Source organism: Bombyx mandarina, chromosome 16, assembly GCF_030267445.1.
Source record: "Bombyx mandarina strain Sakado chromosome 16, ASM3026744v2".
Classification (NCBI taxonomy): Eukaryota; Metazoa; Arthropoda; class Insecta; order Lepidoptera; family Bombycidae; genus Bombyx; species Bombyx mandarina.
In genome coordinates, this window is record NC_143222.1 from 1,768,198 (window position 1) to 1,789,359 (window position 21,162).

The window sequence follows — 21,162 nt, forward strand, 5'->3', positions numbered from 1 at the left end:
TCGTTTTATTTTTTTAAATAAAGGAATACTTATTGCGGCATAACTATAATGGTTAGACATATGTTGTCCCGACACTTTTTGTAAATAATGTGTTCTACAAAGTCGTAGTACATTATTTTATTCTGTCTACAATAGTTTTCGCAGGGCACGCGATGTAAAGAATATTTTAGGTAATTTTTTTACACCTCAGGTTACATTATTCGAGTTTTAGTAAGGATCCCTATTTTTTTTCAAAAAAGCTTATAACCTATGTCACTCGGGAATAGTGTAGCTTCCAAACAGTGAAAGAATTTTTCAAATCGGTTGAGTAGTTTCGGAGCCTATTCAATACAAACAAACAAACAAATCTTTCCTCTTTATAATATTAGTATAGAAGTATAGATAAGTTATGAAAATAGAACTCTACTCTGGTTCTACGCAGGGTCATAATCTTACTAACTGCTGTATCCCTCGGCTCCCTTTTCTTCTGTTCTCATAAGTTTTTAACGCGGACTTGTCCAGGCGCAGTATTTTATTTTCTCTCCCACCCAGAAAACACTGCTAATTTATCAGCGAATTGAATGACGGCATATACGGATTTATCGAATATCACGGGTATTCACTTCCTAATGATGATTTTTGCTTCGTTCGTTCATGTGGAGGTTAGTTAGGTAGTTAGACTTAATTAGATGAAAAAACCAGAAAAGCCTAGATAATTTACGTGTGGTGTGGTATTCCCGCATGGGTGTGTACCACCGTTCTGCCTATTTCTACCCCGAAGCAGTCATCCGTTCCATTTTGAAAATTGTACATTCGTTACATATTACAATAAATGTTAGCAACAAGCTCATGTGTTATTTGTTTTTAATTTTTTTATTGTTGCTTAGATGGGTACCTGGATACGAGCTTACAGCCCACCTGGTGTTAAGTGGTTACTGGAGCCCATAGACATCTACAAAGTAAATGCGCCATCCATCTTGAGATATAAGATTTAGGATTTCAGTAGAGTTACAACGGCTACCCCACCCTTCAAACCGAAACGCATTACTGCTTCACGGCAGAAGTACGCGGGGTGGTGGTGAACCCGTGCGGTCTCAAAAGAGGTCCTACCACCAGTAATCTTATCAGTATCAGTATCACTAAATGCTATCTATAGGTAGGTCCCTTAACTGCATAATTTATTTAAGGGATGACGATTTTCTCCCGACTATAGCGATAAACTAAACATTAGTAATGGATTTTTTGTTAATATCCTCAATGCAACATTATCCTAAAACAAATATCCTAACATTTGATTTAAAGTGCTATAAAATTTTCGAAAAATATTCGTTAAGATTGCATCGAATCGATCGCATGTAAATGCGTATAAATATTTTTTGTTGTATTTCCCAATTAATTTCGTAACATTGTGCGAGTTTGAGACGGGAGAAACTGATGATAAAATTAGAAAGTTGTCGGTCGGGAAAGACTCTTGATTAATACATGTACGTGGCGCGTTTCAACATGCGTTAGGTGCATGAAATTCATTTTTTTTTAACCGCAACAAGTTCTTTCTGTCTGTCTGGCAGTTATTATTTAGGTCCGTTTCATTTAATTAATAGTGAAGATACGTGCTTTATTTAAAAAAAAAAATCGGAGAGTATCTTCTGATTCAGAATCTTCTGTAAATAAGAAAACTATTTTATTTAATTTCAAGCACTAGGTTAGCGATAATGGTCTCGCAAAAGAAGACGATTGTCAAACAAACTAAACAACTGGTGTGTTCAAAAACTTTAAAATAAATAAAATGCGTATTCAAATGAGTGTATTAGAAGCCCGATATTAGAAGCCGCTAGAGCAGGAAAACTAATTTTCTTACGATAAAAGATAAAGAAGCTAATTCAGCGTATCAAAAACCCAATATTCTTAGAATACAATGTTGAATTGAAAACAAAAATTCCGCCATGTATAATTTAGAAGAGGCAAGAGAAAGTTGAAGGAAGTTTCCGTGCTAGTGTGGAATGAGGCACGTATAACTAATGTATTATGACGCATGAAATAATGCAGGTTTATTGTCATTGTCCATCTATGACTAATATGTTAATTGACTAGGGATTAGTAAACCTACCAAAAAAAAAGTGATGACGGAATGTTTGACAGATAACGGCTTGACAGATAACGGAATGGCTGATGAAAGGCGATTGAATGCAGCAGAGATACAAATGTTACCATGGATGTGTGGAGTCACGAGAATGGATAGAATACGGAATGGATATGTTAGAGGAGGTCCGAAAGTGGCACCTGTGACAGAGAAGTTGAGAAGTGCGCGTATGGGATGGTATGGACATGTGATGAGACGAAATGAAAATGAGGTTGGTAAGAGAGTGTTAACTATGAATGTGGAAGGCTATGGAGGAAGAGGTAGACCTAAGAAGAAATGGATGAATTGCGTGAAAGACGATATGTGTAAGAGAGGAGTGAGCGAAGAAATGATAATATATGATAGAGTAGTATGGAAGGAGAAAACTTATTGCATCGACCCCAAAGTGACTAGGTGAAGGGCAGGAGAATGATGATGAATATTTTTATAGTTTGTTATTTTTTATGTAACGAGAGAAACAAAAGTGCAAAACTAACTTGCAAAACGCATCTCGCTCGACCACTACGGTAACCTACGTAATTAAGAATACATAATATATTGAACATTTAATAAGCGCTAACAGTCAGAGCTGAATTCTGTCACGGAATACACTTTAACATATTTTCTCTTCGCAAATTTAATTTAAATATTCTTATCTTAACTTAATTTCTATATTTTTTTAAATTTGTGCTAGTCATTTTGATTCTCCATTTTAATCTATGTTTTTATCTTCTTTAAAACTTATCTTAATATATGTTTTTATTCGTTTTGGTATTTAAATGAATATTATCATAAAGATATAGTAAACAGACTAATATATAAAATAATCTCAACAACAACCATCCTAAAAGTGTATTGTATTCATTCTAGCGACTAACAAATTTGCACTTACGTTCGTTCTCTTTGTAGAGTAAGGTAGACGCTTTGTATCCGAGGTATGTTCTGTTAGGTTTACTATAATAGGATTTCACAAATTCTTTGTAACGTAGTCGAACGAATTCCTGGTATTTTTCGCCTCTGGGTGAGAGAAAAGACACAGTATCGGTGGGCCCAGAATTTTTTTATCAACATCCTTTACAAGTCCGTGTAAAACTCACTTTTGGAACTTTCGAAATCCCTATACACCTCTAAGACGGTACTTTTTTTATCTGTAGCTATAAACTAAGTATGTATTTCCCAAATTGTGGTAGAGTGTATTATGTACCGAAACCCTGTCTATTTCGGAACGGAATCGCGACCTACTGAGTAGATCCGGCGAGAAACTCAGTGGGCTGTGTCTATGGCTTGACGGTGACCGGTGCTTGAGAGGCCTAAAATCACCGAGACCGGATCCGTGGTATCCGACACAATTCGGTCCCCCGCATATAAAACATAAAAACTATTTTAGTAAGCCGGGACAATAGTTGTTGTTGTTGACTTTTTATTTATTTATTTTATTTTTTATTACTTAGATGAGTGGACGAGCTCACAGCCCACCTGGTGTTAAGTGGTTACTGGAGCTCATAGACATCTACAACGTAAATGCGCCACGCACCTTGAGATATAAGTTCTAAGGTCTCAGTACAGTTACAATGGCTGCCCCACCCTTCAAACCGAAACGCATTACTGCTTCACGGCTGAAATAGGCAGGGTGGTGATACCTACCCATGCGGACTCACAAGAGGTCCTACCACCAGTAATAAATCACTATTTCGTATCATTATTGCATTTAAACAAAACCGTTAACTATGTAAAAACAGCGCTATGCCCGATCCAATTGACTTTCAAATTCTTTACAGGAAGTGAACCAGCCCGTGTTCATATATATCTGAATGTAACTAACTGTCCTTTTGTAACTGTACTCCAACGGGATGAGGTCAAAGTGACGTGAACGATACGTAAACAAGATAATAATATAGTCTGTCTGACTTCATTATTCTAGATGTTCACGAAACTTTTTATTTTAAATTGTAATTACCGTGTCAATAGTAAACGATTTTTATCTTTGTAATCAAAAAACAAACTCATTAATTGGCTTCTAACGTTAAGTTCCCTTCTTGTCTAATAATATTGTTGATATAAATGTTACATTTCACTCGTTAAAGAAATAATGAAGTAAATTGTCAAAATGCGTTAGTATTTTATTGCTTAACTGGTTGGACAAGCTCACCGCCCATCTGGTGTTAAGAGCCCATGGACATCAACAATGTAAACGCCGCCACCCACCTTAAGACATGAGTTCTGTAATTTTTATAGTAAAACAACATTGTTTTACGCCTCAAACCGAAACATATTACTGCTTCAGGCAGAAATAGGCAGGGCCAAAAATAGGTAGGTACCACCACCCACCCGCGCGACCCTCTACAGCCATTGATAACTTAAAAAAAACTAATATATTCGAAGAACCCAGTTTTCATGAGACCTACTTCGAAATTTACAGAATGACGTGTTGATTCCATTCAATGATAATTAAGTGTTGCGTAATTGTGTTTTGATATGTAGATACATAAACCAACGCCGGTTACGGACGCGATCCGTATGCTTAGTGCGAGTTTTTTTACTTTCTCGATAGCGTAAAAGTTAACCCAATTTTCACAATTTTGTACGCAATTGGAACAGCGCCTCTAGCGGCAAACGTAAGCAGACGATCCCATTCCATACACAAATATGAGCTAACTTTTACGCTATCGAGAACGTAAAAAAACTCTCACTAAGCACACCGATACATCGTTCTAAAATTAAATAACAAACTGATATGTCACCGTTCTTTGAAATAAGCCAGACTGCACTAAACGCTGAACCTTACGTATCACAGTAGACTCGTTATAGTATACTAGGTACTAAAAGGAATAATAGTCAACAGTTACAGTAATAGTTCGAAGGATCCGTGTATACTAACGGGCAAGATCATAAAACGTCCGGTGTACTTAATAAATGGCGGCTTACACGTAGGAGTCGCCTATGACATAATACGTATTTACGAACGATTTTCTCAATGAAGGAACGATTATTTTTTAATTATTTAAGGCGCCGGCCATTCTGACCATGACCTTGCTTGACAAAAAAAAAACTAATCTGTACATTAATTAGTAAAGACTAAAGTGGTTTATATCAATATCTATATAAATATATAAAAATGAACTCGAGAACGGCTGGACCGATTTGGCTAACTTTGGTCTTGAATTATTTGTGGAAGTCCAGAGAAGGTTTAAAAGGTAGATTAATATGAAAATGCTCGGTATTAAATAAAAAGAACAATTTTGTTTTTCCTTTGATGTGTCCTCCGTCGGACGGATTGCTTTTGTTTTCTTTCATTTATCGATTGAGGCACTACGAAGTCTGCCGGGTCAGATAGTATCAATATAAATGTCTACAGTCACAAAACAAAAAAAACCTATCGAATTATCAAGGAAGCAACGTATTGAACATCAAAGGAAACAAATTGGCCCTTTCACAGAACGTTGTTACTATCAAACAAGCGCCATGTTGCAGCTGAACTCTGAGCGAGTCAAATAAGAAGGCGTCGAGCGCTAGTGCAGCGTATTACGACCGGCCCACAGCTGCGATTCGCATCCAACCGACTGCCATGTCTGTTTTAGAAACGTTTCTCGGAACCCTGCACTTGTGTCCGACTGCGCCTCTCGAACAAAAATAAAAACACAATGAACGCTTTCCCGCGCTCACGCCGAGCGAACGAACCGCAACTTAGACAACTAAACACAGCAATATACGCTCTAAGTCTATAATGATAGAGTTTGGTTTTGATTGCAAATGTTGGCGGTAAAGACGTTCTGTGCACGGGTCTGTGATGCGTCATGGAATGGCGGCGGGTGGCGCGGGTCATCGTGCTAAAGCTATACACGCGTATATCTATGTTTAGTTCATTCGATCGCTGTAGTTATGAGTATAGAATTTTACGTTACGCTGTTGCCAGCCGGTCGCGAGCGAAGGTCACACGGCTCGAGTCTCTAGTACAGAGTAAATGTTTAAAAGTTGTTTGTTCTTTGACAAAATCGTTCGAATTTGTGCTTACGTCATTTCTCTTGAAATATTCGTAGAAGTCAGCCATGTTAATGTTACTAGAGGTCCCGCAGTAGTCGAAATTCGATTATAATTAATTGAAATTGTATAATAAGGTGGTACACTATTATGATTGTATTTTATACTTCTATAATCACAAACTTCGCCAAGGCTACACTGTAAGAAAATATTAATAAAGACAAACAATATTTAATCTATTCTCAATTTGACCACAGACGTCAAGAACAAAAGTGTGACAATAAATAGTATGCATGCGTGTGTGCGTCAAATACATGGTACGTAGTGTGTGTAATGTTTTCTTTATTGATTTAATGTATCTTTTATGCATTATTTTAAAAAAATATTAGCATTGGGCACTTCTTCTCTATATTCTCTATAAGTGTGGAAAATTTCATACTCCTCCGTCCGCGCAATTTTCGTAAAAAGGGATACAAAGTTTTTGCTTCACGTATTAATATATAGATAGTATCCTAGTTTTGTGTTAATATTATAGTTTAGATGTTACCTACAAAACTTAATTGATCCTCCTTAGATGAAATAGTCCTTGTACACGATTTTTTTTTTATTGCTTAGCTGTGTGGACTGGTGGTATCTAGTGAAGGTTAGAAATTAGTTTCAATTTCAGCTCTTAAATATGTTTTTTTTTATTGCTTAGATGGATGGACGCGCTCACAGCCCACCTGGTATTAAGTGGTTACTGGAGCCCATAGACATCTATAACGCAAGTTTGCGGTAGGCAGCGGCTTGGCTCTGTCCCTGGCATTGCTGAAGTCCATGGGCGACGGTAACCACTCACCATCAGGTGGGCCGTATGCTCGTCTGCCTACAAGGGCAATAAAAAAATATATAAAAAAAACCGCAAAAGCGCCACCCAACTTGAGATATAAGTTCTAAGGTCTCAAGTATAGTTACGAGACAAATGGAAAATGCTACCTTGTATACTTTATTGAAACACATAATAAATACACATATGATTGTTCCGGCTTTGAATGAGCTTCTCTCTTCTTAATGATTCTTGGACGCTATGACATATTCTTAAAATCTAATAGTCCATGTTGGAGTCCTCTTTGCCCGTCAAAGGGACTATTCTCATTTCCTACAAACATAAATTATTCGTTCAGTTCCAGTAAAAACCGTCACAAGGGTTTATTGAACTCGCGAGGCCACCCCAGAGGCCTTATCGATTTTACACAGACACGAATATTAGAGTGATGACCTACAAATTTTATCTCGACAGTTATTGTATTCAATTTAATATCAGGCATAGATAATTTTTTCGATGCTTTATTATGAGAGTATCTTGGACATTATCACCTATATCGCTGGATATTCTCAGTGGGCCGCGATTCCGATCCGGTGGTAGATTCAGCGAAGTACTGCTTTTGCTAGGGCTAGCGTTATAGCAACGTTACGTTAGCTAAGCACCGGGAACTACTCGCCTGCTAGTTAAAAGCTCCGTGAAGTACTCGCGTACCAGTTAGAGCGAAACCAGAAAATCCCACGAGGCGACTAGTAGTTAAATAGAAAAAAACTAATATTATAATGTTGGTACAATTATATTTTCATAATCGATGCGTTCCCATATATTATGTATTGGATTCGCTAAAAACCGTATACAGTTGGTACTTCAGATTTTTTTTTGCCACCATACTGGTACCCTGTCGGTGATTTTTACGGGTGATTTTTGTTATTGGACGGATAGTTCACCGTTAATATTTTTAAATATTTAAATACAACTTTTAATTATTATAAAACACCCTTTTTATTCTTTATATACCTTTTGTAATCTGTTCTAAAAAGAAAAAGTTTATCTTCAATCGGTTTCAATTTTAAATAAACTCGCCTGCAAAAAATGTTTGATATTTTTTAGTGAAACCTACAAGGTACTGTTCCATCGAAGCACACAAACCGTACTGAACTGATATTGCAAATGGCGGTGATGTGCAGTTGTGAAAGGAACGTCGATCAAGTTCCCCCTTCCGCTATTTGGTTTTTTTAATAATTATAAATACAATACACAAATAAAATCCTGATTTGGATTGTTGATCCGTGGAATGTTTTAATTTTTTGTATTACAGATTCATGCGTTATAAAAAATAGGACCGATCCTACATAGAAGATGATTATAAAATACCATAGTTAGGGTACCGTCCCATCTCGTACTATTGCGAAGCAGTATTCCATTAAAGTTTGAAAACAGGTGGCTCTATTCAATGCAAAAATATTTAGACCACTTTCATAGCCGTCAATGGGCAAACGTGTCCGTCCATCTAGGACAGCCTTTCCCATAGTGGGCGATAACGCCCCCTTGTGGGTGTTGCAGGCCTAAAGTGGGGCGTTGTGCAGAGGCTTGGGAGGCGATTTGTAATTTCATCTAGGAGGACTCTTAAACACCGACTGAGGTCTCGTTATAGTGGTTTGTAACTAAAAAATATTTTATCCTCAAAGTGGGCAGTAGACAAAATAAGTTTGGGAACCCTTGATCTAGAGTTTCATCGTAAGTGCCTCTTATTTCGAGACATAACGAAGGTCTCGATTGTTGTCTATGATGTCTGCTGATCTACCCTTTCAAGACTCCACCGAGGCAGGATAGCGCTACCTACCTTTCCAGCCTCACAAAATTCTCTGTCCCACACAAAAAACAAGATCTTTACTCTTTAAGAGTATTCTTTTACCAGCGCCAAAAATTAATCATGTTTACGTACAAAACTAATCGTGATTTACAACTTAAGAGTTATAAACCGAAATTAGTGCTTCCTCATAATAATATCTTTACACATTAAAGAACTATTCACAACATACATTCAAATACATAGTCTACACAACGTATGTACGGCTTTTGAATAAAATCTGCTGTTACATTTTTAAATGCCAAATTTAATGGCAAACGGATCCGTAACTTAAGGCGATGACTCAGGTCTTAGTCACAGCAGTAGCGTGATTCATTTGCAGCAGATGATCGAGAGAATTAAGAATTATTTATTCTTGTATTTCTGGTCGCGATTTCATAGAATTGGTAACACTATACGCCATTTCCGGTCGCCTTCTTCCGTTGTTTTTTTCTCTCCTCCGAATCAATTGATCAATTGGAACTTTCATTTATTTCTATCGTACCTATCTCTGATTTCCTACCAAAAACTTCCATTATTATGCATTATTTTCTTTGTTTTTTAAAGTACAACTGACTAAGTTATTTATGTATAATGTTGTTGTAGGCTCTGGTAATAAATATAAATCTTCGCAGGCCGTCATATGTGGCGGTGTAATGTGGTTTTTATGGAAATTGTCGACTGTTACATTGAGTTATGGTCGTGTTTCGGTACACGACTAAGGTGTTGGTGATTGTTCGGTTCAATGCTGTGTTTGTAACCCGAGCACAGAGTTCTCTAGAACTTTGAATATAGTCCGATACGATAAACTTGTAATTTAAAAAAAAGAATTATTAAGTAAAAAAAAGTTGTTGCTGGTTCCGCATTTTCTTTCAGTATCATCAGTTTCTAAGCTATTAAATTTCAAGTCACTAGCTAAACATGAAGTTAGTTTAAAATCAACTTACTGGTGATAGGACCTCTTGTGAGTCCGCACTATTTCTATTCCGGCCTATTCCTGCCGTGAAGTAGTAATACGTTTCGGTTTGAAGGGTGGGGCAGCCGTTGTAACTATACTGAGACCTTAGAACTTATATCTCGAGGTGGGTGGCGCATTTACGTTGTAGATGTCTATGAGCTCCAGTAACCACTTAACACCAGGTGGGCTGTGAGCTCGTTCACCCTATCTAAGCAATAAATAAATAAAAAACTTATATTTGACGTGTATTTCGGTTACACAAATTTATGGAGTGTGTGTCCTTAGTCTTACCGAATATACAAGAACTTATAACATGCACTAAAACCTAAAATTATTCAGCAAACAAAAGCGGAATTAATTGAGCAATAAAAAAATGATTAACGAAAACAATGAATTTGCGGTGCCTTTGTATTACTTTCGGAAAGTTTTTTTTAGCAAAAATAAATTAAATTAATGCTAATTTTATACTGTCGTAAGACCTGTGTGGCTCGCGATGCGCAGCTTACAAGCGATGGCCGTTCCTATATCAATATTATCATTATTTGTGACGTCACAAAAGAATTATAATAACATTGTAAGTTTTGACGTGAAATATTGTTGTGAAACAAAGCCGCCGGACGTAACTTCCCGGGATCCTCCAAAAAATTCACTGAAAAAATCTCAGTAAATAAATGACCATCATTTTACATTTTTCATCCCACATAATCTCATCTCATTTCATTTCATTTCACTCCATATTATAATTTTTCATAAAAATAAGAATATAAATTAAAATAAGACATGACTTAAAGGTCTTAGTTACCAGGTCATAAAATCCTTTAAAAAAAATCAAACATCCAACAACAGTATATTATTATTACGTGTTCTAGGCCCGGGCAGTCTGATCACGGGCACAGCGGCGGCGCGCTGTCGTACGGCGGCAAGCCGGCGGGGACTGTGGTCGCGCCGCCGCAGCCCCGGCCTCCGCCCACAGCGCCCTACGCATCGCAGCCCTATCCGCCGGCACAGCTGCGACTGCACCAGCCTGGCTATGGCTCCGCGGCGCTCTCATACAGGTAAACCGTCACGTTAATACAATACAATCTAAGGCCACGGAGTTTCTTTTATTTATTTATTGCTTAGATGGGTGGACGAACTCACGGCCTAAACACGGTTAAGTGGTTACTGGAGGATAGTCACAACGGCTGCCCCATCCTTCAAACCGAACGCATTCCTGCTTCACGGCAGAAATAGGCAGGGTGGTGGTACCTACCCGTGCGGACTCACAAGAGGTCCTACCACCAGTAAAACCTGGCCGAGTAAAACTCGCCACCTGTCCTTGAGAAACTGGAAAGTCTTCCGGGCTACCAGTAGACCCTCAAGCAGAAAAAGAAAAAGTTCTCGCCGGATCTTCACGCAGCAGTGGGTCACGATTCCGATCCGGTGGTAGATTCTGTTAAGCACTGCTTTTGCTAGGGCTAGTGTTAGAGAATTCTCTCAGGTTGAGCCCGTGGGCTCACCTACCAATCCGGGCGTAGCTTTTAGGCTGCCAGCGATTGGTTAAGATAAAAAAAAAAACATTCAGCTAAATATCCAGTGCAGTCAATTTATGTCTACAGACCGATGGGGAAGTTGTTGTTATTGTTGTTGTAGTCCTAGGGTACCCCGCTGGTACATAGGGCCCTCACAAGTTGTCTCCACTTGACCCTGTCTTGCGCTTGCTCCTTGACATCACTCCAGGTCACGTTGGCAGTTCTCATCTCACTCTCTACGGTGCGTCGCCAAGTGTGTACAGGAAGTTAACAAGATAAAATTTGTATTTTTATTGTCATTATATTATTTCTGACGTTGTGAATAATTTCTATTTTACGCGGCCACGCACAACTGAGGTTATTGTTAATCGTCAAAATATGCGGAATTACCTTTTATAGAATAATAGTAACCGACATAGCCCAAAGGATTGCGACATTGAAGTGGCAGTGGGCAGGACACATTGCTCGTAGAACGGATGGCCGTTGGAGCCAGAAAGTCCTTGAGTGGCGACCGCGTACCGGAAGACGTAGCGTGGGTAGGTCCGCTGGATGACGGCAGCGCAGGATCGATCTTTGTGGCGAGGCTTGGGGGAGGCCTATGTCCAGTGGAAGTCTGTGGGCTGATGAGAAGAAGAAGAAGAATAGTTTTTAATAAAATTTACGTCTTGCGAAAACTCAATACCAATACGATATGTTCACGACCATTGTGTCTCGTTCAAATAACGCGTATTCAACCAATTCAATTTGGAAATATTTCGAATTGTGAGTTTGCTGTTTGTTGTATTGTCATGGCATCGTCGTCTTCCAATGTTTGTTTAGGTGCGTTCTAGTTTGAAGCGTGTAAGAGCCGTTATCCCGTTCGCTCAGTTCAACTTCTTGCTGGCTATAAACATAACAAGCGCGTTTTCGATATATTAGAGAAGTAGTAAACAATTCGAGTTTTCGGATTACAGCCGATTTTTAGTGATGGTAGGACCTCTTGTGAGTCCGCACGGGTAGGTACCACCACCCCGCCTATTTCTGCCGTGAAGCAGTAATGCGTTTCGATTTGAAGGACGGGGCAGCCGTTGTAACTATACTTGAGGCCTTAGAACTTATATCTCAAGGTGGGTGAGGCGCATTTACGTTGTAGACGCATTACGGTAGGCAGCGGCTTGGCTTTGCCCCTGGCATTGCTGAAGTCCATGGGCAACGGTAACCACTCACCATCAGGTGGGCCGTATGCTCGTCTGCCTACAAGGGCAATAAAAAAAAAAAGATATCTATGGGCTCCAGTAACCACTTAACACCAGGTGGGCTATGAGCTCGTCCACCTATATCCACCTATATCTAAGTAATAAAAAATAAAGATCTAGATTAGGAATTGTGCTGGACCATCAGATCGGGGTCATTGCGAAATTACCGATGCTTAATGCATCTGAATTTTTTACATTGTCTTCAGTAAAATAATTCGATAGGTTGTCCCGGAGTAGCCAAGCTGTACAAGGTCTAGAAAAAAAAAGAAAAAAATCGATGTAACTTAGTAAATCGGTAATATGCATTAAAAAAAATGAAAATCGACATCCCTGTTCGCAATATACACGCACAATTAGCGGTACAGTCAAGACAAGGCTTGCAGTCCCAAACTTCGTAATCCAACTAGTTATCTAAAGTCGGTTTAATTATACCAATGCCATAGATCGACTCACTCACCCATTTATATAGCGTATAAAACCCTATCAACGCAGAAAGGACTCATATATCCCAGCTCTCTGCCCGAGGGCAGCGTCCCCAATGTATCCGGGGACTTGGAACTTAATTTCCCGCGTGTCAGTTTTGGGGTTAAAGAACTTTTCGAACTTTGCAGGATCGAGTCGAATTAGGGGCGGTTTAGTTTTTGATGTACCTATTTCACAAGTTTAGGTAGAATATTTCAAACTTATGTTAGCGGAGAGTGTTTTGTGAAGTAACTAGACGCGATGAATTGGATTACACCATTTCTACGCGTTAGTGTTGTGGACAGAGACCGGGTTAGTCAGGGTTAGTCGACATAAAAATGGGCAGCTGCCTTCTCTGGGCATTATACCAGCGGACTGCGATCGCAAGCCCGGATTTAGGGGTGTCCTATTGTGAGCCCGCTGTTTGAGACGCTACCGTCCTGCCTATCTGGTGGTAGGACCTCTTAATTTACGTTGTAGATGTCTATGGGCTTTCGTAACCACTTAACACCAGGTGAGCTGTGAGCTCGTCCACCCATCTAAGCAATAAATAAAAAAAATATCTGGCGCGAAGTAGTCATGAAGCAGTCATGCGTTCCAATTTAGAGGTCAGCTTTTATACAACTGATTCTGTGACTTCATATGCCATTGTGCCTAGCGACAACCACGTTGTAATGGGCTTGAGCTTCGGTAACCGCTTACCATCGAACCTCCCACCCACCTCCGCAATAAAAGAGTTTCCACCTGCGTTAAATCTGTATGTGTTTGTGTTAAACTAGAAATGGGAAATAGATTTGTTTAAGAAACACATCTGTCATGATGAATTGTGCTTTTATTGTTCTTTCTCCGGCGTCTGTCGTCATAGTGAGGTGAAAGTTAAATATCCATCGGTTTTTGCATCTAATCAAAACACGATAATTTCAAATAGATTGCTAGCTTTTTTACACTTGTCCAAACAAATAAACAAAATCGTCTCGGGTACACGTTAAGCGCCATTAACTCGTTTTTTTTTTAAATATATTTCTAAATACATACGTAGGTACTTACATTACAGTATTGTAATAATAGCATAGACGAAGAAGTTAGATAAATAAATAGTATTTCGTTGGTTATAAGGTTTGATAGAGATTACAGATTTCTGTGGCTGTTTAGTGTTTCTTAGTGGTTTTTGTGGACAGTTTTACTTCTTTTTCTTTTTGGAATTTTCCCGGTTCAGTGCCATGATCCGATTTCCTATTTAAACTCCTCCATATTGACCGGTCTTGGACAGTTTTATTTAATACAGAAAAATATTTTCGGTGTTGTTGTTATGGACGGAAACCACTTAATCCAAACTATAACTATTTTGTTTTTTAGAAGAAAAACGAGCTTATCCGGTTTGTCACCAGAGTCTGTACTTCACAACGTATATGTCACCCATTTTGAGACCGTATACTCGATGAGTCAATTGCATTAAATTGCCCGCTCTATTTAATGCAATGTGGAACGCAGTGATTCACATTGGTCATTCCCGATCCTGCGGACCGAAAGGAAAGCAGTCGACGTCATTTCGGATCCTTCCGATCCACTAACGGTGCTTTTAGGTACCTCAAGCACTGGTCATCGTTCTCGTCGTCGCTTGCGACGAAGGGCTCGCCGAGTAAATTAACCCACAGACACAGCCCACTGAGTTTCTCGCCGGATCTTCTCAGTAGATGGCCTTTCCGATCCGGTGGTAGATTCTGCGAAGCACTGCTCTTGCTAGGGTTCGTGATAGCAACGTAATCAGGCTTGAGCCCCATGAGTTCACCTGTTAATTTGGCGAATCGAGAATAACTCTTCTAGAATACTACTAGAATAGATCGGAAAAAAAAGATCACATTGGACCGCATGAATTACTTACGCGCTATCTTATCATATTATTTATAAACATTTGGAAAAAAGTATTTAACTTTCCGTCTATTAGTCAGATGGCTGACTGAATTCTGACTGTAAGATGTATCAAAACAATATGTATTTAACTCAGTATACATAGATACGTCCAAACACGTCATCGTCACGAAACAATGAGAGCTCTCAGATAAACGTAACAAACAACATTGTTTCAAACAGGGCTGGCACTTAAACTAATATTTTTTAAATGTGATGAATATTTTTATGATAATATTGAGTTTTATAACAGATACATATTTTTCTGTGTCTGACACGTTTCGTTATCTCCTTCTGGCCGAGCCCATGTTCGCCCTGCTGTCCTGGTGAAACTGGAAACACCTCCCAGGTCACCAGTAATCCATCCTTCATAAAAAAACAATAGTATCATTATACAGGAATGCTATCATCAATAATCGTGATTATCACTTCTACTCTTATCTAATTATTGTATAGGTATGTATGTACCTATGTCCATTATTTAAAAAAAAATCATATTTATTCAAATAAATAAAACTCTTGGTTTGAACCGTGGAACATCGAATTTACAAATTGGTGACTGAAATTCGCGTTCTTATCACACCAGGAATATGGACATCCTCAAGAAGAATTTGATTTATTAGATTAGGAAATATTCAATTTCGTTTAATGTATTCAAATTAAGTTTGTTTCATAAAACAATTTTAATGTCGATAAAGCTTCTTACAGTGAAATTGAACTCATTTTGTCGGATTGTTGTTTTCCTAACATAATCGTTAATAGCTTGATAACAAATCGTTAATAGCTTGATATTTTGTCATTTTTATTGGTGAATCAATTCTTAAAATAATATTTATTTCTCTCTTCTTTAAGAGATATATTTGTACAAATACCTTTGTATAAGTACAAAATTTATATAATTTATTTTGTTAACGTCTGAAAGAGCTGAAGCTGTACTAGGTTCAAAGACCTGTATTACTCATCTCCAGACTCCCTCCTTCTTACGTTGGATTTGGTTAGGTTAAGTCGTGAACAGATGTCGGGGGCCAGTGTTGAGAGATTATTAGGTGTTAACATTTAAGTAGTTTAATTAAAATCAATGTATTATAAATCAGAGGGACTCAATGCAGTGATCTTGGGAGTTTCAGTCTTAAGTTAATAATATGTCCATGGGCCGAGCAATACGCTAAACATAACACAAGTTAACCGGTTAAATTATAATTTGCGTAGTTACTGGTGGTAGGACCTCTTGTGAGTCCGCGCGGGTAGGTACCACCACCCTGCCTATTTCTGCCGTGAAGCAGTAGTGCGTTTCGGTTTGAAGGGTGGAGCAGCCGTTGTAACTATACTGAGATCTTAGAACTCATACCTCAAGGTGGGTGGCGGCATTTGCGTTGTAGATGTCAATGGGCTCCGGTAACCATTTAACATCAGGTGGACCGCCTGTGCTCGGAATAAGCCATGGCTTACTACCCGATTAATATTTATAAATGTATACACACACAAGAGTCGGGAAATTTAGTCAAAATCACAGGGTATGCCAAAAATTACACTGTGACGATTTTTGCCATAATAATATGGTAGATCTTTTAAAGGGGCTTTAACGCTAATAGGGTTTTTTTACAAACAAGAAATAAATTGTAATTGTCTGAATGTACCGTCGTCTGACTTCTGTTATTATAAACGTGTCCTCAATATTATTATATCTAATCTCACATAGAAGTCGTGAGTCATTTAGCTTTCCTTTTGAACAGACTCACGCTAAATGCATCAAAATACAACACTTAGTTCAACGCTTAAAGCGTTTAACTGGCAACTAATTACGTTTTCAATTTGAATCTAATCTAAGTTTTACTGGTGGTAGGACCTCTTGTGAGTCCGCGCGGGTAGGTACCACCACCCTGCCTATTTCTGCCGTGAAGCAGTAGTGCGTTTCGGTTTGAAGGGTGGAGCAGCCGTTGTAACTATACTGAGATCTTAGAACTTATATCTCATGTTGGGTGGCGGCATTTGCGTTGTAGATGTCTATGGGCTCCAGTAAAAATTTAACACCAGGTTGGCTGTGAGTTCGTCCACCCATATAAGCCATAAAAAAAATGAAGATATAATGTTTCATCATCCCTGCCGATATCTGAGAGTGTTTCCTGGGAATCGTGTTTTGCAATAGATGCATTTCATTGTGTTTTAATGCAACGAAAATGTTAAGATATAATGTAACGTAGTATCTAAGAAATGTGTCAGATTTCACCGTGTGAATTGGTTTGTATAGCCGTCGGTCGGGTTTCGTTTTGCTGCTAATGAAATATCATTCTATTTCCAAGAATAAGCTTCAAAAGTTGCAATCATGTACAGATCAGACAAGATCTTTTTTGCCATGTACCATCCGGCTTTGGAATGAGCTCCCCTCTACGGTATTTCCCGAGAGCTATGACATGTCCTTCTTCAAACGAGGCTTGCGGAGTGTACTTTATAGTGTGCAGCGGCTTGGCTATGTCTCTAGCATTGCTGACATCCATGAGCGACGGTAATCACTTACCATCAGGTGGGCCGTATGCTCGTCTGCCTACAAAGCCAATAAAAAATAAACAAATAAAACATACCCTCACTTGTCTTATGTATAGCGATTTTAAATCTGTAGATTGGTTAGTAGAATTTGAAAATTATAAGCCTAATTTTTTCTCTTTCCTGAAAAGCAAGCTTGGGAGCGTGATGCCGTAATTCTAGAAAGTTGAGACTCCTTATATAATCCCGAAAGATCTTCACTAGGTTAGTGATCTGACATATTGGAAGCGTTTCAAGTTTGACAATGTTGTTCTTACCTATTATGAATCATTTGGCGTTCAAACTATAAATACCAATGTTATCTATTCACTTTAATTTCTCCTAATTCAACAATTTACAATACAAACAAATATATCTATAAAAACCAACAAGTCCAAAGGTTGATGGCCAGTTTGTGTGTGCCGGACGATGCATGCTCGGCTTTATTTACATCGAGACTTGGCCGCGTTCCAGACAAGTTATGAAAGTATTCACAAATAACATTATACGCGCGGCGATACGAGAATTGCATTCCTTTGCCGTCTATTTATTTTTAGTCTGTGGCATATTTCGTTTTTATCTCCAAAATTTTGCGCTAAGGAGGTTTTGTGTTTAAAGCTGTAGGCATAGATTATACACTTAATATGCTGTTATGTACTTTTGACTTTTAGGTTAGCTCGTTAGTTCACGAACTAAGTAGGTATATCTTATGTTGTTCTCAAACTTTAACTATAACAAACAATATACATATTGCCAACTTGATACGGAGGGATTGCTGGTGTCTCAAAGGTAATTCACCAGTGCCATTATCCAGGGGGGCCGGAGTTCCTAACAGCTGCTGCAATAACACTTAACAACTGGAGCTGACCAATCGTTTGGATGCTAGTACCGATCCTCAAGGATGTGTCTAGGGCGTCGACTATGACCGGCATCTACATGACCCAAAAATTTTGTAATATCTATACTAAAATATAAATCTACAGTGGTTTTTACGGAAGTTCCGTTATAGCTACTGAACCATGCATCCGATTGACTTCAAACTTGGTATCCATGTAGAAAATACACGTACTTAAATGATAGGCTAATATTTATATGAGTGTTGGACTGCCTAATAATAATGACAATAAAAAATAATGTTCATTTTAAATGCCAAGCGAAGCGGGCGAGTACGGCTAGTTATTCGTATAAGGATGTACCAATACTTATAGGATAATGCTAATAATAATGATAATGCTAGAACACCAGCCAGATGGTCAGATCTGGTTAAGGAAACGGTTGGTGGTAATCTATACCATACGGTCCTTGCCACCCATGATCGAACACTGTGGAGGAAAGTCACGTGTTTTTTTTTTATTATTGCTAGATGGGTGGACGAGCTCACAGCCCACCTGGTGTTAAGTGGTTACTGGAGCCCATAGACATCTACGACGTAAATGCGCCACCCTCCTTGAGATATAAGTTCTAAGGTCTCAAGTATAGTTACAACGGCTGCTCCACCCTTCAAACCGACACGCATTACTGCTTCACGGCAGAAATAGGCAGGGCGGTGGTACCTACCCGCGCGGACTCACAAGAGGTCCTACCACCAGTGAGTCGTCGCGATCCTCAGCAGTGAGTGAACGATGAAGAAAAAGAAGATGTACCAATAAGACAACTAACTGACCCCATAGGCATTGTCCTGTCCATTCCAATATTTCTTCCATAAAACATGATTTAGAATTTTTAAACATTTTTAGATCAAAATACGCTTTCTATGAGATCCGAAAGCTACCTAACTCCATTAAATAAAATATTTTATTCACTTTCACGTTTAAATTTATTAAAATGCTATTGCTTTATTTAATGCAACGTAAGTACTTGGATGATATCCGTTATGTACGTCAACAAAATGGCGGAACACGCGCGCGTCGGATTTATTGTAAAAACAGCAAAAAACATCGCCGTCAACATTCAAAATCAACTTGACCAATCGCAGTGACCATCGTCACATGTAAACTAAATTGTTAAACAAAAGATGCTAAGTAAACGGATAAGTTAGAAGTTATAATGTAACACACAACGCGAACTTATTTATTTATTTATTACATTTCATGTAAAATTTATATTGGCGGACTTAATGCCTAAGGCATTCTCTACCAGTCAACCAAAGGTAGTGCATAGTAAATAGTGGTAGGTGCAATGAAAACTTAAACTTTGTTTTAAACAATTACTTACGTCACTAATACGAATTACTTATCTAATTGCTTTACAAGACAATATTTCCCTTGAGGCTTCTAAAGTCGCGATCAGAAACACTTCCCTAGCTGCGAACTCTGAAGGTTATAATAGCAAATCCCACTGAGTTTCTCGCCGGATCTTCTCAGTGGGTCGCGATTCCGATCTGGTGGTAGATTGTACGAAGCACTGCTCTTGCTAGGGCTAGTGTTAGCAAATTCTCTCAGATTGAGCCCGTGATCTCTACCCGTTCACACGTAGCTGGAATTGCCGCTTACCTATCCGGCTATCAGCCAATAGATAGGAAAAAATATAATAATAAGAATAATAATAATAATAAGCCCATGCAACAAGCCGCAATATTAAACACATGCCGTATAGTCCGTAAATTCTTGCAGGAAGACTTAAATATTCTGAAGGTAGAAAACGAAGCTCACTTGGCATAGGCCCGTGATCTTCATTATACCGAAATGTCTTAAATATTTCGAGAAATACAATACAAAAACAACAATAATAATAAAATGATAAAAGCCTTTATTCAGACGCAAAAAGGATATTTACAAATAATAAACTTATATTAAATGAGTCTGCCGAGTTGATGACATCGACAACTTCGTCTTTTTGTCCAACGTTGGCAAAGGCCGCCATTTCTTTCCACTCTACTCGGCTTAGGAAAAAAAGAATATGGCAAAGATTAAACCATTAGTCCATAGTAAACGTAAAAGTCGCTGTACAGACGACGATGATGATTAAGACTTGACCTAATTAATTAAAATTTTATATACAAAGATGATAGCAAAAACACATTACCTAACCGTAGGTAGAAGGCACTATGAAGAAACAATCATGAATCATTCGTTACTAAATCTTATTCGAAGAATTTTGTAGAATAAATTCGTTGTTTTCCGCAAATAAATTTTTTGGGAATCTTACATGCAAACATGTGGCATTTTCTTAATATCTTGATTAAAACTCGTGCTGTTTTGTCTAAGTTGTGATTATACTCTATTTTCCACGTCCAAAATAATTAACACATTACGAAAGAATAAAAGAAACATATTACGGTAATCGTTCTCGTTTTTTTTAATAGTCACACAATAAATATTGCAGTGTACCTAATTGATCAGTTGAACAGAGAAGCCAGATTTTATTAATTGTTTATACGTGGCGTTCGATTCAGTCCGCCACGTTGCTCACCCAGCCCACTGAGTTTCTCGCCGGATCTTCTCAGTGGGTCGCGTTTCCGATCCGGTGGTAGATTCTGCGAAGCACTGCTCTTGCTAGGGTCAGTGTTAGCAACTCTCCGGTTTGAGCCCCGTGAGCTCACCTACACACGTTAGGGTGAAGCTGAAATAGCCTCTCAAGGCTATCAGCATAGGTAGGAGAAAAAAAAAAAAAAAAGTTGCTCACCACGTGCTCTGAAAGTGCGAGACGTTTCACGAATAACAATAAAAAAATAAACATGGACGCTACAGTTAGCGGCCCCCCGCCCCGCGCGCCCGCCGCAACCTTGGCCTTCTCGCGACTCGCGTACCATGTCGCGTCGATCAGACACGAAGTAAGAATAGAAATTATGCTGTAACAAAGATTAAGCTACAAAAAAAAATGCTTCTATGGGTAGATGAGC

The 21,162-nt window shown here is 38.6% G+C and overlaps 1 protein-coding gene and 1 long non-coding RNA gene across 3 annotated transcripts in view; one reads left to right on the top strand and one right to left on the bottom strand.

The window, feature by feature from the left end:
- Smr (nuclear receptor corepressor smrter) overlaps window positions 1–21,162 on the top strand; it is a 172,027-nt gene that overhangs the window by 95,728 nt on the left and 55,137 nt on the right. For both annotated transcript variants that reach the window (XM_089733833.1, XM_089733834.1), the window contains one exon: window positions 10,555–10,740. In XM_089733833.1, the coding sequence (XP_089589959.1) occupies window positions 10,555–10,740 (186 nt within the window). The remainder of the gene's footprint in view (window positions 1–10,554; window positions 10,741–21,162) is intronic.
- LOC149501203 (uncharacterized) lies at window positions 20,050–21,077 on the bottom strand. The gene is made up of 2 exons (XR_016324387.1): window positions 20,946–21,077; window positions 20,050–20,202 (listed from the first exon to the last, which is right to left on the bottom strand). It is a non-coding gene; the product is annotated as an uncharacterized LOC149501203 (long non-coding RNA).